Below are 26,813 nucleotides of genomic sequence, written 5' to 3' on the forward strand. Positions count from 1 at the left end.
CAGTATTGTGATCTGTTTGTATTATCACAAAGGGGGAAAAATGCTTCCTTCAGTTATCTGGCTTCCTCCCTTAGGCTACATTCAGACAAATGTATGGGGGACGTATATACAGTGTAAATACGTCCCCCATACACCATACATAGCCTCACAGCGCCATACGGGAGCGGTACAGTGCTGCACTTGTGCGGCACGTACCGTTCGGTAGAAAGATAGGACATGTCTTATCTTTTGACAAAATACGGCGCCGGGCCCTACGTTACTCTGCAGAGAGGGCCGGGGGTGAGCAGCGCGCTATCCCCCTCCTCCTCTCCCCGGCGCCAATGTATGCCTGTCGTACTACAGTATGGTGGGCATACATCGTCTGAATGTAGCCTTAAACTAATATTTGATATAAATTTCACTGCTGAATCTGTTTCATAAACACTTTCTAATATAAAGCTATAAAGAAACAAAGAAACATGTTACTGCGGCCTATAGTAAGTTGTCCCTCACCCAATGTGCTTAGGGCCTCATTCAGTCGGCCATGTGCTCACCCGGACCGTATCCCAAGAGAGCGCAGGGCCGGGAGGAGGAGGGGTGAGCGCTCTTCATCCCTCCATAGGCAAACGAGCGGCTGCACCGCAAATCTGGCAAAGTATAGGACACGTCTGAGTCGGCGGTCACTCTACTCTGTTATTGTGCAGTGAGACACCAGGTGCTCACCGCACAGACCCTGGAAGACACAGAAGTCTACAGGGGCCGTGGTGGAATATCATGCAACTAGGTCACGACCACCACTACAACAAGGCCTAAAGGGTAAACTTTCCAATATACTTTATGCAGTCATACATAATGGTGCTTTGTTGGATAAAAACCTGTCCATGTCCTGTGATGGGCGCGCAGGTACACAGCTCAATGGTCACAGCTGTCTTGGAAATAGATGCCATGGGCTACCACAGTTTGAAAGGTTGATAGCTGTAAGCTGTGCCATATAAAACAGCAGACCCCTACCATGTATAGAGGGTATCAACAGTACAAATACACATTAGTACAGCAACTGTGTATTCTCTTATTTTGACTCATTCTCACATCTTATTTGCTTTTAACCCTGCTGGATTCAATCATGGAAGAAAAATGGGTGAGACATTAATGGAGGCATCAGATTACAGTAGCCAAGTCTCCATTCAACAGCACAGAGATGGCAGCAAAACCAGATTTAAATAGCAGAGGGAAGAGCAGCCTGAAATGAAGATTCCAAGTCACATGTTGGTCAGAAACATGTATATACTTCTGTATACACACTGGCTACGGATGCCTGCAAAGTGTGTTGAAAGGATATGTACAGCTTAAAATATAATCTGCAGAGCCTGTCAGATGATGTGCAGAGATCATTCAGCGACTTACCATGTGCGACTGTGGGCAATGCTTGGCCTCTCACAAGGCACATAAACAAGAATGTGCATGTCCCGAGAGGCTTTAAAGGAATTAAATAAAATTCTCAAAATTTCAATCCCCTTACTTTAAATTTTTACTCAGTTTTGTTGCTGTTTTAGCTCCTATCACTCAGTGATGGTCAGTGTAAGATTCCAGAGTGTGTGCGGGGATTCTCTATGCAGACACTTCATGATATCTCTAGTTCTGTGAGCTGACAATGTGGTTAAATTATCAGGGTACAGGTTTATATACACTTTCATTTACCTTTTTGAACATTCACTAGTATCTGACACAGAGACAGGTCAGAAATTATGAGATGCATATAACACATGACATCCTTAGCTCTGCCATACCATACACTACTAGCCCTGCAATATACCTCTCTCCCCCTCCCCCAGATAAAGACCTTATCTGCTTGTAGCTTTACTCTCCTAAGGATGTGATGTGATTGCCGACAGGAAGTCAGTATCTATATGAGCTGGTCCTGGAATGCAAGAGTGGGGACTAGATCAGCATCAGACAAAAGAGCAATATGAAGAAGTTATTAGCGTCAGAAGATGGCGAAAATCTTTTTTTGCTTTTTCGTACAACTCTTGAAAATGTGTTAAAACGCAATAAAACCTGTATAAATTTAGAATAAAGCAAAGGTTATGTGTAGCGCAGTGAATTTTTTAAAAAAAATTTCCACATTTGGAATTTTTTTCCAGCTTCCCAGTAGACGGCATGGAATAATAAATAATGTGATGGAGGATTGAAATTTGTTCCGCAAAAAATAAAGCCCTCACACAGCTCTGTACATGGAAAAATGAAAGAATTATGGATTTTTAGGGGTGGAGAGTAAGAAATGAGCAAAAAAAAAGCCTGCATCCTTATGGGGTTAAGAACATTAAATTAGAGAATGTGTTATTTTGTTATCCTGAGTATATTTAACCACTTACGAACTCAGCCACTTCTGGCCTCTAGGACACGGCCCCATTTTTCAAATCTTCCCTGTGTCACTAAGTGGTTATACCTTTGGAACACTATAACACATCCAGGGGATTTTAACCCCTTATCACCAACACTAGTTTTCAGCTCAGTGACCAGACTCGATTTTTCAAATCTGCCCTGTCTCACGATATTTGGTTATAACTTCGGAACGCTTTAAAGGAAACCTACCACTTGTAGTGGCAGGTTTCCGATGGCAATATCGGGCACCAGCTCAGGGTGAGCTGGTGCCGGAGCTTATTTTAGTTAGTGTTTTAAACTGCGGTATCGCGGTTTAAAACACTTTTTAAACGTTGTAGCCGGCGCAGGCAGGTACGCGCTCGGCGCTTACCATGCGCGCGGCTCTCATTCACTTCCTATGTAGCCGCGCGCACGGTAAGCGCCGAGCGCGTACCTGCCTGCGCCGGCTACAACGTTTAAAAAGTGTTTTAAACCGCGATACCGCGGTTTAAAACACTAACTAAAATAAGCTCCGGCACACGATATTGCCATCGGAAACCTGCCACTACAAGTGGTAGGTTTCCTTTAACACATCCGGGTGATTATGAGAATGTTTTCTCGTGACACATTGTACTTCATGTTAGTTATAAAATTTAAGTGATAAGTTTTGCGTTTCGTTCTGAAAAAAAGTAAAAATTTGGCAAAAGTTTGTAAAAATTCTTCATTTTCCAAGTTTGAAATGTTCTGGTTTCCAGACAAGATGTAAAACTACCCAAAAAGTTTTATAATTAACATTAACAGAATATCTGCTTTATGTTGGGATGATATTTTATGCTTCCGGTCATTTTTCTAGGATGTTATGAGGTGCAGAACTTTAGGTGCGATTTTTCTCATTTTCATGAAAATTGCCAAAACTCACATTTTGAGGGACAACTCAGCTTTCAAGTGACTTTGAGAGGCCTAAATAATAGTAAAACCCCATAAATTACCCCACTATAGAAAGTTCACCCCTCAACATATGTAAAACAACTTCTATTAAGTCTATTAACCCTTTAAGTGTTTCACATGGGTTAAAAAATATGGACCTGCGATTTAGAAACTATAGAATTTTTTGGGAAAATACATTCATTTAGGCCAAAAAATTTTTTCAGAATAAATTAAATGATGAAACGCACTGCAACGCTTGATGCCCAATTCCTCCCGAGTTTACTGATACCCCATATGTGGTGGTAAACTGCTGTACGGGCGCACGTCCGGGCATAGAATGAATGGAGGCGCCATCCACAGCAGATTTGTATTGTCACATTGTACAACCTATACATTTTTATTTTTTTTGGTAATGCAAACATATGAGGGCTTATTTTTTATGGGATGAGATACAATGTATAGATAATTTATTTTGGGAGTCTAAAGCTTATTCTTGAGATTTTATTAACTATTTCAAGGGGGACACAAACAAAATCATCAATTTTATTTTGGATTGTTAGCATTTTTTCCCCCCTCCCTCGCTGTAATGTAAAAATTATATTTTATCTTTATTCTCTGGTTCACTACGATTGCGGTGATACCTCATTTACAGGCAAACCCATGGGTTACGTACAAGATAGGTTCTTTAGGTTTGTTCTTAAGTTGAGTTTGTATGTAAGTCGGAACTGTATACTTTATTATTGTAACCCCCAGTCAAACTTTTTTTTGGTCTCTGTGACAATTGGATTTTAAAAATGTTGGGTTGTCATAAGAACCTGGATTAACAATAAATCTTAATTACAGACACCTGTGATAACTGTTACAGCTGTTTATTGTAGCCTAAGGATAAAGTACAGAAAGTTACCAATATCTAGAGGTCCGTTTGTAACTAGGGGTCGTATGTAAGTCGGGTGTTCTTAAGTAGGGGACCGCCTGTATATAGTTTTTCTTATTTTTGCTTAATTTTCCTGAGCAAAACCAATATTGGAGAAAATCGCATTGTTTTTACTATTGACAACTTTTCAGGGCCATAACTTCTGTATTTTTCTGTTGTCAGATCTGGTTGAGGGCTTATTTTTTGTGAAAAGAGTTGTTCTTTTCAGTCGTATCATATTAGGGAACGTAACTTTTTTGGATCACTTTTTAGAACATTTTTTGTAATGGTGTTTGATGAAAAATTGTATATTATGGGAAGTTTTTGGAGTTTTTTTTTACGTAGTTCACTGAGCGGGTTCAATATTGATTTAGATTTATTGTACAGATTAATACGGACGCGGTGATACCAAATATGTATGTGTTTTATTTACTTTATTTGCATTTTATGTGTTACTGGGGAGATTATGGGACTTATTTTATTTATTTAAATTATAAAAAGATTTTTTTTTTTTTTACTTTTTTACATTTTCTACTTCTTGGCTTGAATAAGCGATCATCCGATCGCTTATTCAAGCCTTTACACTGCAATACACTTGTATTGCAGTGTATAGTGTAAGTAACTGAGCATGCCGCGCATGCTCAGTTACTTACAGCCGGGTCCTGCCAGGAAGCGGAACCCGGCACAGAGAGGAGCCGACAGCCTCGGGTCACTCGTCGGGACCCGCGGCATCGGCAGAAGGGATCGGATCCCCCGGTAAGCACACCGGGGGGGTCCGATCCACGGGGGACACACTTGCACGCCGCGGTCATGCTTGACCGCGGCGTGTAAGGGGTTAAACACCCGGGATCGGAGGTTTTCCGATCCCAGGTGTTAGTGCCGGGTCTGGGCTGTGATATCACAGCCCGACACCGGCACTAGCGAGACACGGTGTCCCGAAATCTTCTTCTGACGCGCCGCCGTAGAAAGGCGTCGCATCAGAAGAAGTACCCTTAATGACCGCCGTAGAAAGCCGATACGGCGGTCATTAAGGGGTTAAGATTAATTTGAAGTATAATATGTCACGAGAAAACAGTTTAAAAATTGTGATATCTTTTGTGTTTAGTTATTAAAACACAACAGATGGTGTGCTTAGGGGGTTAAAAAACCCTAGCCTTTGTGGGAATACCCCTTTAAAGCACAACTGTACAGTTATGATTTTACCAAATTATTACATGTGATTCCCCCTTTAAAATCAAACAGAATGATGCGTACTACATGCGGCTTGCCCTTTCCTTTCCAAAGTTAACACACTTTCGGAACAGAAAATGCCTTACAAAATTCTCTCACCAAAGGTGAAGTGGGCGGAGACTAATGTCTGTCTATGCTCTCAAGCGGAGGCAAGTTAGCTTACCCACATATCCCATGCCACCCTGTGTTTTCGCTCAAAGTAATTTAGCATTAAAGAGAACCCGTCAGGCAAATTAACCCGCTAAACTAAATATATTTTCATAAACTGCCATTAGAGAGCATTGCCTCTATCCCTTCATTGTCCCTCTACATGCCTGTAAACCTAAGCAATGAGGTCCTAAAGCTGTATGCAAATGACCTGTGAAATGTCCAATGAGTCATTAGCATATTCAATCTGTCCAGCTTATCCATGAGTGGGAGGGACAGCCACACCCCCAGTGCATGACTGGCAGCCATCATGTTATAGCAGAACATGTCAGGTACTTGTGTAGCTGATGTCTGTGTCTCTGTGTATTAGGAGGATGCAGCATGTCAGCAGATGCAGCACACACACCAGCAATGCTTTACTATACATTAGGATCTCCATACAGTATTTATAACAATACAGCCTGCTACCACAGCGGCCCCTGCTGGGGCAGTACAGGCAACACTGTTATTCATGGTCTAGGTGGTCATTTTAGGGCTCTAATCCATACAATAAGATACATTACTGTAGCAGACAATACTGCTTAAGACAGTCCTCTTTATCTGGCCAATAGTGGACTTATAGCCATTATTATAGATGGATATGGACCCCGTATTGTGCCCACTACATTTCATACCACTGACCACCTGCAAACTGCCTATGACCCAGTTCTCACTGTGCTTTTAATCCACTGTTTGTCCTGTGTATCTAGTGGTTTGTGCCACAACAGCTTGTAATATAGTGCAATCTTTTTTAAGAATCCCTAATAAAAGTGATGTTTTACTTTATTTTTTCATTTGTCCGGATATGGGTTAATCTTGACTGCCCAAATGCAGTTTTGTAAAATATTACTATACATTACACACAGACATGAGCAGGGAGAGGGGAGGGGTAACAGGGGTGACATCACTGCCTCTGACCATGTGACCAGCCTCATTTACATAATAAAGAATAGATGATTTTGCAATGATTAATGTATGAATTGACTAGATAAAGGCTGGGATGGATCCTCGTGAGCTGCTCCAACAGGTAGTAGTGACAGAAATAGTGACAGAGACCTGATGACAGGTGGCCTTTAAATCTATTTAGTTTCCCACAAGTAAATTCACTGCACAGAGCACATACAGGATGTATATGGTGACAGCCTTCCAGCTTCCATCACATGTAACAAGTTAAAGAAATCATAAATAAACCAGTTACATTCAGTCCATAGACTGTGCTGTGTAAGCACTAAGGGTTAATAGCTTATCTGCATTGATCCAACTGCAAGTTGGGGGAAGGGCTGCAGCAGGAGATAGAGAGAGACAAAGGTCTGTAGAATCACAAACTAGGATGGAGGGACTGATAGGAAACAGGTGAGATCTTGTACCTCACTATTCTGTGCAGGAGACATTTGTATCCACAGTCTTGAACAAATTCAGCTCTTCTACATACAGAGAGCTCTGTCACATGACCTCCTCCTCTGTGAGCAGCAGCCCCTCCCTCCAATAAGTCCATAGAGTTCCTACTGTGGCACTTAGCTAATCGGAGGGCTATAGAAAATAAACTGTTGAATTTAGGCAACAAAGATAATAGGCAAAGTTGTTTTACATCCCAAGAGCAATTGATTTGTGGGGAAAAAAAAAAAATGAGTTACTCTTTAAGCAAATGGATCAACTGCTAGCGCATTGCAAGGAATATTAAAAGGGAACATGTCACCAAATTTGCACATATACAGCCAGTGACAGGTTCCTATAGAGCTCTATTCACTGACTGACCCCCTTCTTTTAGCTTAAAATAGTTTCGCTTACAGCCACATAAAATCACCTTTTATCTTATATTACCTGGCATCAGAGGGAGGGGGGGGGGGGGGTGTCCTCAGGTCCTTAGACTCATAATAGCAAACTGTACCCCATGCAAGTATCTGACCAAATGAAGTCACAGCAGCCTCCATAGCAAACTGTACACCACGTACATGAAATAGCAGAAGCCTCCATGGACTTCTACTCCTCTCCATGGAGGCTTCTGCGATTTCATGTAATCACATATGGTGTACAGTTTGCTATTCCTAGACGGCTGAAGGACCTGTGAGGATGTCACTGGTCACGACATGAATGTAACAAGGCAAAAAGATTAACACAATATTTCCCATCTGTACATAGAGCTTTATATGTCTGTAGTTGAATATTAGCAGACGGTCCCCAAGCACAAGGAGGCATAGCAGGTATTTGAAGAGACACAGAGCACAGAGAGTCAGAATAATGGGGCATGGTTCACTGGTAACTCGGACTCTTCTCTCTTAGGTTGCCAGAATTAGTCAGAAAAGCTAATTTGGATATCAGAAAAATGGCTGTAATTAAGGTACAGTGCCTCACGGGCAGATCATTTTATGTAATATAGGACTTGTAACCATTTATCAGCAGGCATCGTTGGGGGGGGGGGGGGGGTCAAAATCTGGTGACAGGTCCTCTTCAAATGTCAACAAAAATGTATCCTGAAGAAAACAAGCCTTCATTTAGCTCTGTAAGGAGGCATTTGGAGAGAGGTAAAAACAAGGAGAGCGCTGTAATGTTAAGTAAACGATGATATAGATTTTAGCATTTTGAAGTTTTAAAGGAAATCTACCACCAGGATGAAGGATTGTAAACCAAGCACACTGACATACTGGTATGTGCCAACTCTGGCAGAAACTGCTCTTCTTGTGGCTTCGTATGCCTTTGTTTTTAAGAAAAAGAGGTTTTAAAAATTATGCAGCTGAGCCTTCGGGGCTCCAAGCTCCATTGACATCTAGAGTCTGGAGCCCCAGAGGCTCATTTGCATAATTTGTGAAATCTTTTCATTGTAAAAACAAGGTCCTAAGAAGCTAAAACAAAAGCTGAATCTGCCAGAGGGGGAACTCACCAGTATGTCAGTGTGCTTGGTTTACAATTCTTTATCCTGGTGGTAGATTTCTTTTAACACTTTAACACCCCATGAGGGACTATATCGTCCTCGTGCTGCAAAGTATGTATGGAGAGAGCTCACTGCTACTGTCGTGGTCGGTGCTGGTCGGTGGTTAACCTGTTAAGTGCCTCGGCCAAATGTGAATTGCAATTTGTTACGCAGAAAACAAGCCCAAACACAGCTCTTTACATGGAAAAATAATTTCTTGGTTTTTGAAGGTGGGGAGTGAAAAATGAAAAGCAAAAGCAAAAAACAAAAAAGGGCCACATCCTTAAGTGGTTAACATTAAAAGACAACATATTAATTCACCAAGACTTTATTAATAACAAATGATGTAATTTTTTTCTTTTTCACACCCTCCACATGTCACCTCTCAGTATACACAGACCAATCTTAAAGAGCATAATCTACAACATGAGGTCATGCTTGGTAGTGGCAACAATGAGCTCTCCTAGCTAACAATTAAACCCTTAATTTGTACGATAAATCTGTGTACTGCACAAAAACCTGTGGATCCGTGTTGCAGAGTCTCGACAATTGTCAAAAATAACCACAGGGTTAAAATTATAAATCTCATTTCTTTCGGCCTCCTCTCTCTTTCAAAGCCAAGTGAATTGTCGCACCATTCTGCATGTTGTAGTAAGCAAGAGAGTTTGAGTCTTTAATGAAGATACCCTGCAAAAGATCAAAGAAAATAATTATTCTTTTGACATGTACCCATTTCAATTTAACCACCACGATGAAGGACTGTATGCAAAAATGAACCTGAGTGGCTCCAGGTTCCATTAACACCTATGGAGCCCCTCAGGTTCATATTTGCATACAGTCCTTCATCCGTGGGGTTTAAGTTTTCCAAAAATTCTGGAAATCTCAAAAGGAGACATGTGAAGTGAAGCCTCCTGTCTTTTACCTTGTCAGACATTCCTGACTATAAAATAGCTGCAGGTGGAGGGTCATGTGATCTCTATCCGTGCATGAACAATCTCTCTGCCAGGACCTTAATCTTGTATAACCGTAAATTACCGAATATCCTGCCCCCCACACTTACATTTCAAAAAGCATGAGATAAAGTGGCCAACCTCTAAGCAAAAAAATAAAAATAAATGCTTGGGAAAGAGAAGGGAAAGTGCACTTTATGCTTACTCCGGCCCTAGAAACCCATTAAGCATCCTAATAAAACTACTGTGCACACCCTAAACTGTAGGTTTATCTTAAGCAAAAGCAATTTAGTTAACCCCTTTCCACACCACATCATTATACTATGTAACAGGTATGCATAACCTGCAATTTGTCCCATTAGTGCACTACAAAGGCACTGGTTCTCCATACAGTTACACCAGATACCTGCAATTTATGTAAAAATAGTACATTGTGATGTGCATAATATGTCACATCCTTAAACTAGTACTTACATCATATTGAAGTTTCTGTTTTCCAGCAGGCATGCCAGTCGCCTCATGAATTTTTACCTTTATTACAGAGACCTATAACAAAGAAATGAGAAAAGTTTCAGAAAAATATTTTCTTTATTATTGATTACTTTGTTAAATCGAATGCAGAGCACATGGCATTTTAACTCGTGTTATAGTTTACCTGATCAGAAAGTGGAAGGGTGAATGCCAGCACCTGTCCACTTAGCTTCCATTCAGTCTTATCTTGCATGTTGGGAACCTGGACTTTAACTGTGACAGGACCCTGTAGCAAGACAGAATACATTTAATATTTTGCAACGGTTTTATAATCCAGGATCTGCAAAACAACATAAAAAACATCATACCTTGTTTCTGCGCAAGAATTCATCTTCTGGAATCAGTGAATCTTCACTCTTCATCTTCTTGGCAGATGGTTCATCGTCCATTGGGGGAGGAGGATGAGCAGGGGGCAGTGGTGCTGGAGCAGGCACAGGGGCAACAGGTGGGGCCGGAACAAAAGCTAAAATTAAAAGAAATTTAATTAAAACATGCAAAGAAACATTTAATCCAATGCCCAATGGCAAAAATATGGGGATTCTTTATATATAACAAACCATACATACCCGCTGGGACAATCATATGTGGTGCTCTCTGCGTCATCATTGGGGGTGGGTTTGGTGGCATTGGAACCACATTAATTCTAGGTGTGTGTAAAATCGGGGGCATAGGAGCAGCCAACACAGATCCTGGAGGGAGACGGACCACAGATGCCATTGGAGGCCTTTGCATAACTGGAACAGCAGACACCATAGTAGTACGTATAGGGGGTGGCATCTAAACGACAGAATATTAATGTTAATCTTCATCTTTCATTTTCATTAATACAATTATGATAAAGTTATATAAACACCGTAAACCATAAAAACAAACTTAACCAACAAAAAAGTGATCCTTAAAAGGGGTTATCCGGGTTTAAAAATCTTTTTATGGCCGGGCTGGGGAGGGATAGTTAAACATAATAAACATGGACTTACCGCCTCCGGCACCGCAGATGTCCCGCGCCGCGGTCACTTCGATCCGTGCCCCTGTTTGTTTACGCGCGCGCACAGGGAGCTTCCGGTCCGCGTTGTGGACGGCTCCTCCCATCCGTCCCTATCTCTCAGCGTTGTAAGCGCTGGGAGATGGTGCGCATGGGAGCATCCGGCCGGCCGGAAGCTCCCTGTGCGCCGGTGTAATGAAACCGGCGCACGGAGAAGACGGGCCGCGGCGCGGGACATCGGCAGCACCGGAGGCGGTAAGTACAGGTTTATTATGTTTAAATAGCCCTCCCCAGTCCGGCCATAAAAATATGTTTAAACCCGGATAACCCCTTTAAAAGCACAAAGAAATTGTACCAAATCAAAAGTCATAATACAATTAGCTTATTACAGAAATCTCATGCAAGTCTATGGTGGTTAAAAGTTTCTAATAGAAGCGCTGTAGTACTTACGGATGGTGGCCGTGACACAGGAGGGTTGATCTGTTGATGAAGTGACACAGGTGGAGGGGGCCTTGGAATAGAACTGATCGGTGGTGCAGAACTAGGAATAGTAGGAGCAGAAGAAGGAGGCGGTGGTTGGCTAATTTCATTAGGCTTGCTAGGTCCAATCTTGTCCTTGCCATCTTCCTCTGGCACTAAACCTTTAGCCTTATGAATAGCTTCAATTTGCTCCTGCAGTGTTATATTTGCCTGGGCTGCCTGTTGGGTACGAGCCATGCTGCCAGAATGTCCATCCCAGGTGACCTACCAAAGCAAATTATGAAGTGTGGTTATGTTGGGAACACAATACAATTAGAAGCTTAACCCCTTAAGGACACTGCCTAAAAGGGCCTTCAGGACATAGACCCTTTTTAAAGTTTTTTTTCCTGCTCAAATTCCAAAAGATATAACTTTTTATCTGACATGGGCATGTAATGGCTTGTTTTTTGCGTGAAAATTTGCATTTTCCTGCAACTGTACAGAATAAGCCATTTTGCCGCTTGTTTGCACATTTACTTAGTTTACCGTACAGTATAATAAACATGATATTATTCTATAGGTTGGTACGGTTAAGGAGATACCAAACATGTACATCTTTTCTTTTATTTTACCACTTTAGCAAAATTTGGTGATACTCATGGTACCGATCAAAACCCGGTTAGATCGGTACCATTATAGGGTACATCTGACTTTTTGATCACTTTCTATTACATTTTTTTGGGAGTTAAACTGCCCAGCAAGGAGCAATCTCCATGTCGGGCAGACGCAGCAGGGACCAGGCTGTATTTAACAGTGCCAGCGCAATTGCGAAGACTACATAAATCGCCGTCATGTGGCCATGGCCCGCTGATGAGAATGATCTATATCTTGCCTCCTTAAGCAGATGTAATTTTTAATTGATTCTACTTATATTGTGTGCAGTCTTTATATATTATTGGTAAAATTTACACAATGATAATTTTTAACCCCCTTACTTTACAAATGTACTCAGTTTTATTGTCATTTTGGCTCCTATCACTCAGATGGTTAAATTCCAGTGTGGGCGGGGACTCTAAGCAGACACTTCATGATTCCTCTGTGCTATGCAATGCTGTGTTCTGACACTGTGCTTAGATTATCAGGGTACAGGGTTTATATACATTTTTATTTAGCTTATGAACATTCTACTGGTATCTGAAAGAGACAAGACAGGTCAGAGATGATAAAATCTATGAGATGGATATAAAACACAATGACACTTCAGATCTGCTGCATCTCAGCTACAACACACACAGAGTGCCTTTCTTCCCTGGATAAAGACCTTATCTGTAGCTTGTAGAGTAAACTCTGCACGTTGCTGCTTGCCAGCAGGAAGTGTCTATGTGTGAACTTGTCTTGTAATGCAGGTGGGGCGGGGGCAGAATGCAGAGAGCACACTGCAGTGTGCAGGCAAGTGAAGATATTCATGGGAAGAATCTACCATGCCCGTCCATAGTCCGAAGATCTATGGTCAGAAGCAGGGGCAACCGAAGTATACACCAGGACTGATAAAGATTGGAATTATATCTGTGATATGCTGTATTATTGTTAATAACAGTGAATTAGAGTGTCTTATTTCTTATCCTGAGTAAATTTAAGAATCTGGTCATTTAGTATACACCTGTAAAGAGAGGAGGGTGGTTTATTGACTCTAAAGAGGGGAGGGTGAAGCATACCTTCTCTTCTGGTTTCTGGATCTCTTCCTCTCCAATCTTTTTACCAATAGCTGTTTCTTCAACACCGAAAATATCAGTACGGCGTTCAGCAAGCTGCTTCAAGCTGCTTTCAATATCCAATCCTGAAGTAGGGAGCAGAAATATTTGAGTAAAAAAGGGAAAAATATATTCATGTTATGGGGGTCATACTTTTTGCATTTTCAACCAATCGCACCTGAAAAGTACTTTGAAGGGGAAGTTCATTTGTTTTGTATGGTTTATGAAAACTTTAACCAAGAAAAATAAGAAATTAGGTGCAACGGTCTTTAAGGAAATAGTATAAGTAACCCTCCTCACCTGGGGCATATACTTCATCATCTCCTTGTTTTTCACGAATGGAGCGATCTCTCTGCTCTAGCCAACGTGGGTCCAGAAGTCCAATACGCATGTGCTCCTGCATCTTGCTGGCAGGAATCTTCTCACCAGTTATGGGCGATACTAGATATTCATCAGGTGCAGGAGCAGGCGGCTGTGGCTTAGACGCTGCAAATACACAGAAGAAATTGGTTACAAGTTTTGAATCGGGTTTTGAAGAAAGTTTGTAACTCAAACTGCCAGTATTTGTACCAACCTTTGGGATCATAATCTTTACGAACAATCACTTGGTCTGGAGTAGGTGGTAAAGGTGGTGGCATTGGCGACTCAGGAGGAAGAGGAGCCTTTTGAGCATAATCTTCATCGTCTGAACCCTGGAGGTGGAAAAAATTAAAAAGGTAAGCACATCAACGGTTAAAAAAAAATGCACTGGTTCCTTTACACATTTCAATTATTTCTTTTACTACAACTTTTTTTTTGAAAAATCAAATCGGGGATCAGTATCAAATGTACTTAACCCCTTAAGGACGCAGGGTATTTTCGCTAATTTCTCGCTCTCCATCTTCAAAAATCCATAACTTTTTCATTTTTCCGTCTATAGAGCTGTGTGAGGGCTTATTTTGTGCGTAACAAATTTTACTTTCCCATAATGTTATTTATTATTCCATGCCATGTAGTGGGAAGCCACAAAAAATTCCAAATGTGGAAAAATTGAAAAAAACTGCATGTGCGTCATGTTCTTGTGGGCTCAGTTTTTACGACTTTCACTCTACGCTCCAAATAACACCTCTACTTTATTCTTTGGCATCACCGCGATCGTACCGAACCAAATTTATATAGGTTTTATTGCGTTTTAATACATTTTCAAAAATTAAACGAATGTGTACAAAAAAAAAATTTTTTTGTCATCTTCTGACGCGAATAACTTTTTCATACTTTGGCGCATGGAGCTGTGTGAGGTGTCATTTTTTGCGAAATGAGCCGGCGTTCTCATTGCTACCGTTTTGAGGACTGTGCGACATTTTGATCATTTTTTATTACATTTTTTATGTCATCTAAAAAGGTGTAAAAGTCGCGTTTTGGACATTTGGGCGCCATTTGCCGTTCCGGAGGTCACCGCCGTCAATAACAGTTTTTATATTTTGATAGATCGGGCATTTTGGGACGCTGCGATACCTAATGTGTCTGTGATTTTTACTATTTATTATATTTTATATCAGTTCTAGGGAAAGGGGGGTGATTCGAACTTTTAATATTTTATTATTTTTTTACATTTTTTAAACTTTTTTTTTTCTTTTTTGTTCACTATTTTTTAGACCATCTAGGGTACATTAACCCTAGATAGTCTGATCGATCCTGCCATATACTGCAATACTACTGTATCGCAGTATATGGCATTTCTGCTCACTATACATTACAATGAGCCACAGGCTCATTGTAATGCATGTGCAGAAGCCATGTATCCTCGGGTCAAACGAAGACCCGAGGCCAACATGGCAACCGATCGCCGCCCCCCGATGACGTTCGGGGGAGCGGCGATCGGAGGTAAGATGGCGGCGCCCATGCGCCGCCAAATTTAAAGTGCCGCCGGCGACTTTGCCGGCGCCGAAGAAAAGGTTAACACCCGCGATCGGTCCAAGCACCGACCGCGGGTGATAGCGATGGGTCTTTGCTGCGATATGCAGCAAAGCCCATCTCTGTATGAAGAAGGCTCAGCCTGTGAGCTTTCTTCATACAACCTTCACAGCTCCATGGCGGATATATCCGTCACGGAGCGTGAAAGGGTTAACAGTAATTACTATTGGGATTTTACAGTATGTGGAAATCCACAATGTAATACTCAAATTATAATGTCCAACATAATAAAATCTTTCAATCTTTATTTATACACAATATGGCAATCAGAAAAAGATTAAAAACATCACAAATTCCACAGAAACAAACAAACAAGTGGTGGTGGACAGTTTCATAATGCATATATCCGCTACAATGGGCATAGAAGTAAATACCAAAAGGGAAACTGCACAAAAATCTAGACAATATCAATTACCCATAGGGGTGTTACATAAAGTGCATACCAACAGTAAATGGTTTCCCAGACCACCACCACAGCACCCCGACGTACGTTTCACCTTCGCTTCCTCAAGGGGTGTGCGGGTGTCCATTGTGGCGGATATATGCATTATGAAACTGACCACCACCACTTCTGTTTGTTTCTGTGGATTGTATGTGATGTTTTTAATCTTTTTCTGATTACCATGCTGTGAAAAAAATAAAGATTGAAAGATATTATTTTGGACATTATAATTTGAGTATTACATTGTGGTCCTGTATACTATTATTGGTATTTATTGTTTGGATAGTATAGGGATTGTATACAATTGTAGTGGATATCTCTATTGGTAATTTTTAAATAATATATTTGACCAATTCAATAACGAAGCAGGCAAGCATTTAGATCTCCAAGACTAAAACTAGATACACATTACAGAATTTAGAAGAAAAATTCAATACAGGCAAGAAGTCAGAAAACTACAAGTTAGCATCAGCCATAATTTGTTTGGGAAGAGAAGAACCAAAAGCACAATCATTAGTGCCAAATTATTTCACTACAATTCTTACTAAACATTAAAATTGTCTATAAAAAGGAAAAGGATAATTAGAATACACAAACTGAAGTCTTACTTCATCCATATCTTGCACTTGAGTATCCTGATCCATCTGAGAAGATTCTTCTTTCTTGCCATCCTTTACTTCTTCCTCATCATCAGATTCAACCTCCATTTCCACCTCTTCACTTTCTCCAAACTTCTCGTATCGTTCCTGGATTAAAATACGAGCACCCAGTTCTTCAGGCGTTGTGGGAGGAGGAAAGTTACCTTAAAAACACAAATGTCATGTTATAAACAACATTACTAATTAACACTTTTATAAATGCTCTAAGGCAATAAAAATCACAGTCTTTCCTCCTCTATGGTAAATTTAATGGGACAACTATGGTAATAACAGTTCTGGAGGAATGCAATCCTTCCATCGTATGTCACTATTACGATTTGGGTCATGTTCCCAACACTTGTCAGTCCACAATCCACAAACCGTGGCTGAGTGTGATGATGAATGATTATTGGCAAGGATGGTATAATTTAGTAGATACAGGCATGTTCTTAAAGTGATCGGTCAGGACAGGTCATTCTTAAGCTGGCCTGTAATGTTCTTACCTTGTTCATTAGGTTGAAAATCAACAATTTCTACAACAACAAAGTCATGCCAATCGATTTGTGCATAGGCCACGCGCTCTCTTTCCTTCTCTTCTTCCTCCTTTTTCCTCTCCCGCTCCTGAAACTTTGCCCACTCCACACGATAACGAACCTAAATAAGAGACAACTTCAAAATGAGGATTCATGCTCTTATTTCTGGCAGGTTTAAACCCCTTAAGGACGTGGTCCTTTTTTATTTTTTTGCATTTTCATTTTTCACTCCCTACCTTCAAAGATCTTTAACTTTTTTAGTTTTCCACTTAAAAAGCGGTGTTTGGACTTGTTTTCTGCGTAACAAATTGCACTACATAGTGATGATATTTATTATTCCATGCCGTGTACTGGGAAGCAGAAGCATTCGCGCCATATTTATGTGGGCTTGGATTTTACAGCTTTTACTGAGTGCCACAAATGACATGTCCAATTTATTCTTTGGTTTGGTACAATCACGAGGATACCAACTTTGTATAGGTTTTATAATGCTTTCAGACATTGAAAAAAATTTAAACCTTCTGTACACAAAAAATTTTGCAATGTTCTGGCACTTATAACTTTCATACTTCAGTGCACAGAACTGTGGGGGGTGGTGTCATTTTTTGCGATTTTTAATGCTATCATTTTGAGAACTGTACGGCCTTTTGATCACTTTTTTATAGAATTTAGATTTTTCAAAATGGCAAAAAAGCAGCACTTTCGGCACCTTTTCCGTTATGGGTTAAACGGCAGGAAAAATCGTTATTATATTTTGATAGATCGGACATTTTGGGACGCGATGACACCAAACATGTTTATGATTCTTACTGTTTATTTGCCTTTAAATCGCCCCCTTCCTCTAGATCATATATAAACTTACTTTTTTTACTTTTTCACATACATATATACATATACATATATATACATACATATACATACACATACATACACATACATACATACACATATATATACATACATACACATATATATACATACATACACATACACACACACATATATACATACACACATATATTTTTTTTTTTTTAATTTTTTTACCATTATTTCAAATCCTCCAGGGTAATTTCACCATGCAGGGTCCGATTGCTAATACTATATACACCGCAATAATACTGTATTGCAGTATATAGCAATATTACAATGATTTCTAACAGCCTGCCATCTGCTGGCTATTAGAGATCATTGCACATGGCAAGCCTACAAGTCAATGACGTCATAGGGGGCGGCGCACAGCCATCCAAAATGGCGACGCCCATGTAAAGGTAAGTTAGGTCCCGCGGTCGGGTTCGACCAGCGCCGACCACGGCAGTAACAGGCAGGCATCAGTTGTGTTGTACAGCTGACAACCGCTGTGTATGGAAAGCTCGTGAGCTCTCTCTATACACCCTTCTCAGCACGAGGACGATATAGTTTGTCCTGGGTCGCGAGGGTGTTAAAAAATAGAGGATATTTATTTATGCAGAAAGATTTTGTCATAGATATCAGATGTCCACAAAGAATTAGAGACAATGGGGAGATCAGAAAGTTCCGAGAGCAAAACCGTTTGCTCATGGCAACCGGAGCTTAACTTTCATTTTTTTTTTAAACTGGTGTGGAAAAAAGAAAGCTGAACTGAGTTCAGTGGCGTTTGCATTCATGTAAAAAAAAATTATACGAAAAATGCATTAAGCAAAATGGAATATTGAAATATTTGGCATGATGACTTAAATGGCTAAACAATTGCAGCAAGTTTTAAACTAATACTACCACCAGGATCAAGGATTGTAAACCAAGCACACTTATATGCAGGTGTGTGCTTCTTCTGTAAGGATCTGCTCTTTTGTAAAGACAATGTCAAAGAACCTAAAATATAAAAAAAAAAGCAGATCCTGACTGGGGGGGGGGGGGGGGGAATCCTTGACACTAGAACAGTTAATACAAAGGTCTACTTTTTTCTAAAATTACTAATGAGCACAGCCTATAGCCCAAACAGCAAGAGAAACATCAACTGAAAGAAAAAGGTTTTAAAATTACCTGATCCAAAACTTCGGTGGGGTTTTCAGCCTCTTTCTTCAGCTTGGCGTGTAATCCTTTAGGAGGAATCAAGATCTGAAACAGACGAATAGGATCACTTACAAAGTGGTATCTCGTGTCAGGGCAGGAGCGCTCACACGGTCATCTTTATTAATAACTTTGTAATAAAGCCAGTCATCTGCAGGACAGCTCACTGTCTCCCACCAGTTTACCAGCTGCCTCCTGGTATACTAAAAGAATATATGTAATACTGAAAATATTTATACACTGCCAGTAATGCCAGCAGCCTCATTTAACTAAGCCAACTCAACAGTAACAAAAAGGAAATTATGACGTGGTATTGTCTCAGCGCTGTGGACAGAGCTGCAAGTGCTGCATTATCATGTCCACCAGTACTGTAGAAGATGAACTGAACAAATATCCACATGCCACTTCATTCATAGCAAGGAGAAATTAACCCATTCTATGGATCATTAAGAGACCTAGTGTTTGGATCCCCATTAATCAGGAAGTTTATTGTGGATAGGTCATATTTGCCTTTGTGACACTAACCCTTCATATGCTTGACCTGTGCTCTTACAATTAATGGGAAAGGAACCCCAGATGTTCCAATCCCAACATCCACCTATTAGATTTTTATCCCATTCCCTGCAACTCCTTTAAAGGAAACCTACCATGAGGAACCTACCATCAGAAGTAGATCTAATGGTAGATTCCTCATGGCTGCCTCTGCCCTAATCTGTAATTTAATAATCCTGGAACCCAACTTGTTAAAAACTTTATTTCAGTAAAATGGAAATCAACTTCAGAGGCTACTGGGGTGTGGAATAGCCTTGGCTCGCATTGCCTGACCAGGCTAGTACATGTCCCAAAAACCTCTGCAGTTTATTTTAGTAATATGTAATTTAAGTTTTTTAACAAGTTAGGTCCTGGCAGAGGGATTGTTCATGGACAGATAAGAGATCACATGACCCTCCATCTGCAGCCATTTTATGGACAGGAATGTGTCTGATGAGGTAAAAGACAGGAGGCTTCACATTACATATCACAAAAGCGATGCATAACATTTAATAAAAGTGTATTACCCGATATACGGCCCCTCACACTTAAACACACACACATTACAAAAATAGGAGGTAAAGTGGCCAATCCCTTTAATTTGAATTTCAGGGTTTTAAGTTGTGATGCATCCAATAATGTAAAATAAGCATTGGCAAACATGTTAATACCTTGGTGTACTGTTCCACAAGCTTGGTGAAGTAATTGAAGAGACTGTGCTGAGGACGAAGGAAATCAAATTGGTAATTTCTCTGTTCCTTTTGCATCAGTTGTGTGAGGAACTGGCGACCATTACGAGCAACAAACTGAGCAGTCAGTTTCACTACATCAAGATCAAAGGCCGATATGGACGGTGGATCAGCCACAAACTCAAACTCTGGAGGTGGTTCCTTTGGAACAATCGTCTCTTGGACAACTTGTGCCTGGACCTAATAAGAAATTGTTCAAAAAAATTCACACATTTTAAATGGTTTCATTTTAAAACAAAATAATTTTGAGAACTTATTTTTTTTATTAATGGAGTTCACATCCATGGCACAGCTGCAACCAACACTAAATGCTGACATGAGGTTTTCTAAGAAATTGTTAGATGCTCTGCAGTTTTGCCAGTTGAAGCACCACTACATAGTGCAAATTTGCTGGGAGGAAATGAGGTATAGCTCATCCTTAGGCCAAACAAAACAAGCAAATTTATGTTCACCAGACCAAAGCTAGAACTGTACTGAACTGTTGACCAATTCTACAAACTTGCACATAGACAACCAGCCCAAAGGTACATGCGCATGGGTGGATTCCACAGAGGATTTCTGCGCTCCTACTGGATTATGTGCGATATGTACAGAGTATATTTGTAATGGAAAGAATTACAATACTACTGTAGTGTATTCTGAAGCTAATTTTCTACACTGATTCCCCATGAAAAATCCAATGTGCACAAAGACAGTGGATTCAAACCTGCAAAGTCCACTACACATGGTTGCTGTATTGTGCGGTTCAGCCGTGAAATTCTGCAGGACAGGAGTCTATTCACATGGAACCTTATGACAGAAGGCTGGAGTAACAGGAACAATATTTACATAGGACTGTATATTATGCAGTCAGAAAACCTGCATATCTATATGATTATATATGAAGCCAAAGTGTTTACATTTTCATTAAATTAATTCTTGTAATAGATCTTATTTTCCACCTTTGGCTTTGGTGTATTAAAAGAGGGGGGCTTATTTGTTAGGTGTGAGGACCCTCATAACTAATTTTATCGGTCATTTTTGGAAAAGTCTACAAAATACAAGAATTCCTTTAAATCTCTTTAAAGGAAACCTACCACTTGTAGTGGCAGGTTTCCGATGGCAATACCGAGCACCAGCTCAGGGTGAGCTGGTGCCGGAGCTTATTTTAGTTAGTGTTTTAAACCGCGCTCGGCGCTTACCGTGCGCGCGGCTACATAGGAAGTGAATGAGAGCCGAGCGCGTACCTGCCTGCGCCGGCTATAAAGTTTAAAAAGTGTTTTAAACCGCGATACCGCGGTTTAAAACACTAACTAAAATAAGCTCCGGCACCAGCTCACCCTGAGCTGGTGCCCGATATTGCCATCGGAAACCTGCCACTACAAGTGGTAGGTTTCCTTTAAGGTTTCTTACCTTTTGAGGAAGTTGCTGTACTGACTGTTGTTGCTGCATGACCTTTGGAATGGCAGCAGATGGTTCCTGTGCTTTTCCCTCTTTAAATTCATTGACTTTGTGGCGATAGTAGGCATGGTAGGGATCATTTGGGTTTAAGAAGTTAAATTTAGGATTGTTAATTTCATTCTGTCGGATTCTGGCTTCAAACTCTGGACCATTTCTAAAGAAAGAAAGTTAATACTTTTTATGCAAATAAAATTTTGGAAAAAAAAAACAAAAAACATGTTTAATAATAATGCCTTTATATAGTGCACACAGATTAGATTACGCAGCTCTGCACACATGCAAAATAGTTTTTTTTTAATTACATTACTGATTTTTGTGAACTTTTTATATTCCTTTTCAGATTTCAGTAATTAAAAAAGAATTACTATTTACCACTGTAGGCAGTGTAATATGCCACTCTAAGAGACCAGAGCTGGCCTCATCTCCTATGCTAAAGCACTGTGCTGCTGAATATCTAGTTACATAGGACCCATTGTCCCCTCATGATGGGGAAAGGCTCTGGCTGCAGAGTCTCATACACAGCACTGCAAATAGATTACAGCCCCCAAATTTCTTTAGGTTTATTTAGAAAAAAGTTATTTTCACTGTAACATCTCCTTTAAAGGGAATCAGTCGCCAGGAATGCCATTTTTAGCTGGTGACAGCATAGCCTATGCTATTGAAGCCCCTCACCAGCTAAAAATTACATTCCTGGTGACAGGTTCCTTTACAGACGACAGTGATTTCATATATTTATTGACACTAACTACATCAATTTTGCCTTGCCTTGGTCTTACCTTGCTACAAAGCTTGCAGTTTTGTCAACTATGTTGCGGACCTCTGGTGGAGGGTAGATAATACCCACAATGGGCTTAGATGGCACAACTTCTTCTTTCTTTTCCTCCTCCATCTGCTGCTATGGAAATCATAGAAACCAGAGTATGCAAGTCATCACCAATGAAAGAATTCCTTTTCTACTACACGTCAACAATACAAATAATTGAAGATTTTGAAGACAAACATTGGCACTTTATATACAACATTCAAAAATAAAGGGAAATGGAATCCATCAACTATATCTGGAACTCTAAACTACCAAAAGGTCATTAGAGAATCTAATTTGTCAAAGTTTAACCAAGGTCCTGTTCTCATTAACTGCATGAAGCGGCAGCTCGATCATGTGCTCTGTCGCTCCAATCAATTCTTCAGGAGCATCTGAAATGTCAGAGCGATTGGCTCTCTATCAGTCTAATTGACTGTTTCTAAATCAATAAGTGAGAAAGGACTGTCCTTCTAGTGTTAAGTGGGGGTCCCAACAGCCGAACACCCACAGATCAGACTTATCTCCAATCGAATGGGTAAAATTCTTCTATGAAAATACTTATATTCTATCTCATGTACTGCTTAGAATGTAGAGGCCGTCTTTATACACATAACTTCCAAAATGGTCTGAATTGTTGTCATTTGTTCCCTAAATATTTAATTTGATAAGTAAATATATAGAGCTATTACTATACATCTAGAGAGATGTTTAGGAGTTGGAGCCAAAAAGTGTCTGCACTCGTTTCTTATCGATTCTAATTACATACATTGTTTAAGACACTTGATGTAACCTAAGCCAACTAATAGGCGGTATAAATTAGTATAAAACTCTTTGCGACTGCCATGTCATATATACATAGTTTTCACATACTAAGTAATAAAATTTCACTGAACCCTAGCACCTAGAAACAATCTAGGAGAGGATGTATGGATACTTCACAAAACCTGAATTAAATTAAATTTATCACCCACAAAAAGTTAAAAAAAAAAACCTACATGCCCTGGTAAGGAAGGAGACATCATGCAATCTTGCATGATAGATGCCCAATGTTGGAGAGGGAGGTGACGTCACATTGTGGGTGTGCATAATTAGCAGCACAGAGCTCCAGACATGGCTTCCCCACATTCCGGCATGTTATTTATAAGTCTTTTTTAAGACAAGCATGATTGGGATGAAGAGGAGGCAGGCGAGTATCTATTTTTTTTTTACTTTTTGTGAGTGGTAGATTTCCTTTATAGGAAACCTACCACTTAAAAGTGGTAGTTCTAACCCACAAATACACGGTGAGCTGGTGCCGGAGCATAATTTCATTAATGCAAGAAACCCCCGATTGCCCCCCTTTTTTTTTTTTAATATTACAACCCGTTTCGGCGCACCAGATTACGGCACGGCGCACCATGCGCACGAGTGTACTCTCGATGGAGGCTGGGGCAGATACAGTACTGCTGCATCCGCGCCCCCCCCCCCACCTGCAGAGGTTAATGGCCCCATTCTGAGTTCACACGTGGCTCAGTCGGAGGGAAAGATTTAGCTTTTGGCACATTATACAACATATATGGAGCAGACGAAGGTTAAACTATGCCTCCATCTGACTGTGTAAGTCAATGTATATGCTGAACATATTTTACTGACGTGAAGCATTGCATTTCTTCCTCTAATCATAAAATTTTGCACGCAAAGCAATAAGGCATCATACATTCCCTAAAATGCAATAACCCCTTATAACCAATGGTTGGTTTCAGCTTAAGGACCAGAGTATTTTTAGAAGTGGATATGTGCCACAATAATTGGTTGTAGCTTTGAATGCTTTAATACAGGCGGTCCCCTACTTAAGGACACCCGACTTACAGACAACCCATAGTTACAGACGGACCCCTCTGCCCACTGTGACCTCTGGTGAAGCTTTCTGGATGCTTTACTATAGTCCCAGACTGCAATGATCAGCTGTAAGATGTCTGTAATTAAGCTTTATTGATAATTCTTGGTCCAATTACACCAAAAATTTTGAAACTCCAATTGTCACTGGGGCAAAAGAAAAAAAATTGTCTAGAACTTCCATTATAAAATATACAGTTTCGACTTACATACAAATTCAACTTAAGAACAAACCTCCAGACCCTATCTTGTATGTAACCCGGGGACTGCCTGTATATCCAGGTGATTATGAGATTGTACTTCATGTTAGTTGTAAAATTGAAGTGATAAGTTTTGCATTTCATTCTGAAAAAAATTAAAATTTGACAAAATGTTTGAAAAGCTCCGCTTTCCAGTCAGACCACCAAAATTGTTTAATAACTAACATTTCTGGAATGTCTGCTTTATGATGACACTATTTTTGTGTCTAGGATGTTTTTTCTAGGATGTTATGAGTCTTAGAACTTTAGGTGTAATTTTCTCATTTGTATGAAAATCGCAAAGTCATCTTTCAAGAGACTTTGAAAGGCCTAAATAATAGTAAAACCCCATAAATTACCCAACTATAGAAACTATACACCTATACATAAGTAAAACAACTTTTGTTTCACAGGGGGTTAAAACACAATGAAATGGCAATTTAGAAACTATAGAATTTTTTCAGAAAAAACATAGCGTATATACCGCAATTTTACAACCAAAACTGGGAAAACCTATTGACTTGAGTATAAGCCTAGGGTGGGAAATGAATTGCTCAAAGCCCACCCCCTGTACTATACAGCCCACCGAGCACATAAAAGAAAAAAAAACATTTATGCAACAGTCCTGAAGCCCGGTGCAGCTCCCTGATGTTCCGGTCCCTGAGGCTCCTCTTCTTTCTTCTCTTTGTCATAGCCGCCAGAGACCCGTCCACACAATTTGCCGACCGCTGCACACTATGTTGTCATCAGCAGCGACACCGCCGCATCATAGTGTGCGCCGGCAGATCGCATGGAAGCGTCTCTGCCAGCTAATTACAGCACAGAGAAGAAAGAGGAGCCATGACGAGCACCAGGAAGGTGAGTATGCAAGTTTATTTTATTTATTGACTCGTGTATAAGCTGAGGTGAGGTTTTTCAGCACATTTTTTGTTCTGAAAAACTCTTCTTACACACGAGTATATACGGTACATTTAAATGATAAAATTCTCCGCAAAGTTTGTAAACCAATTTCTCTCACGTGTACCTGCTCTATGGGTCGAGCATGGACTGGAAGCAGCACCATTCAGGTGAGGGCTTATTTGTTGGAAGAGATACAATGTATAGATAATTCATCATGGCTTATTCATGAGATTTCATTAACCATTTCAAGGGGGGGGGGGCAAACAAATTATTAATTTATATTTGGGATTTATGGCACTTTTTTTGCCCGCTCAATGTAATGTAAAAATAATTTATCTTTATTCTCTGGTTCACTACGATCTTTGCTCGATGTTACTGAGAACAAACAATATATAGAAAATTCCTTTTTTTTTATATCAGAAACTTTTCAGAAGCATAACTTCTATCATTTTAGGGGATGTCCTAATCCAGGGGCAATACAGGCCACAGTCAAACTAAACACTCTCCCCCAGCTCTAGCACATCGTGATGTCCTGCAATATTTTCAGACGCACCGTCACAGGAAGGTTGCGCGTCAGAATGAGTACTCTTATTAAATGTGGCAAAAACATGATACAACGGTCATTAAGGGGTTAAGTGACCTACACAGCTCTGTAAAACAAACAACATTGTTCACATGACCTGCCAATCAGTGCCCTCCACAGATAATGTAATAAGAAGAGTCGTCCCGTGGCCTCCAGAGACCACCGTATGGCCAAAGCGGGTCCAGTGACCAGTCAGTACCAGACACTAGAGTTATACAGGCGATGAAGCCTTGGACCTACACCTCTGGGGATGGGGGGGGGGGGGGGGGGGGGGAGTTCAGGATTTCTAGACAACCCCTTTAAGGCCCTCTTCCAGCCCGGCTCATAAAGGGATACGGTTATTTCCTATAGGCGTCGTTTTGTTTTCATCCAAAGATATGTAATAGAAATGCACGACTGCAATCCCAGGGTGGGAATACACCTAGGGTGAGGACTCGTGGCCACTTTTCGGGCTGCGGTGCAGTTAGGCCCACGCTTATTACATCATGTGGTGCTGCCGCCTGGCTCCCAATACATAGTGATAGCTATACACAACTCTCACTACCTACCTGCCCTCCATCGGGCGCCTGCGGCGCTAACAGCTGTACGGGTCCCGCCGGCATGTTGTCGCCTCTCCCGGTACGCAGGCGGAAACACAGCTCTACACACCAAAATGGCGGCTACGCATGCGCTATACAAGTTATTCGCAGCAACAAACTAGCCAGGCGCAGTGGAATGTACCACTTCTAAATAAATGGTGAAAAGAAAAATAAGTGTTGACTGACGCACAGACACCGGTATTCTAGGTTTCAGTATATATGTTTAGGTTTAGTTATTCAATTTACACGTTTATGGATAAAAGCTTGACGACAACAGAGCATCATTTCAATCAAATGGTACATTCTAAAACGTAATTTACATATTGC

General features: G+C 40.5%; 1 protein-coding gene across 2 annotated transcripts; it reads right to left on the minus strand.

Moving 5' to 3' along the window:
- Window positions 1-8,816: 8,816 nt before the first annotated feature.
- On the minus strand, window positions 8,817-26,615 carry SF3A1 (splicing factor 3a subunit 1). 2 transcript variants are annotated; one of them, XM_072148840.1, is made up of 16 exons: window positions 26,457-26,615; window positions 22,286-22,404; window positions 21,462-21,663; window positions 19,992-20,249; window positions 18,763-18,837; window positions 16,714-16,864; window positions 16,181-16,374; window positions 13,752-13,869; window positions 13,478-13,663; window positions 13,142-13,263; window positions 11,418-11,711; window positions 10,552-10,762; window positions 10,294-10,448; window positions 10,110-10,211; window positions 9,929-10,000; window positions 8,817-9,191 (listed from the first exon to the last, which is right to left on the minus strand). In XM_072148840.1, exons 1-16 carry the CDS (start codon window positions 26,508-26,510, stop codon window positions 9,090-9,092), a joined length of 2,415 nt encoding a protein of 804 aa, XP_072004941.1. In that variant the 5' UTR covers window positions 26,511-26,615; the 3' UTR covers window positions 8,817-9,089. The 2 variants fall into 2 exon arrangements, with proteins under 2 accessions (XP_072004941.1, XP_072004950.1); XM_072148849.1 differs by having other exon boundaries at window positions 22,286-22,401; window positions 26,457-26,585.
- Window positions 26,616-26,813: the final 198 nt, after the last annotated feature.

The sequence above is a fragment of the Engystomops pustulosus genome, chromosome 1 (assembly GCF_040894005.1).
Source record: "Engystomops pustulosus chromosome 1, aEngPut4.maternal, whole genome shotgun sequence".
Classification (NCBI taxonomy): Eukaryota; Metazoa; Chordata; class Amphibia; order Anura; family Leptodactylidae; genus Engystomops; species Engystomops pustulosus.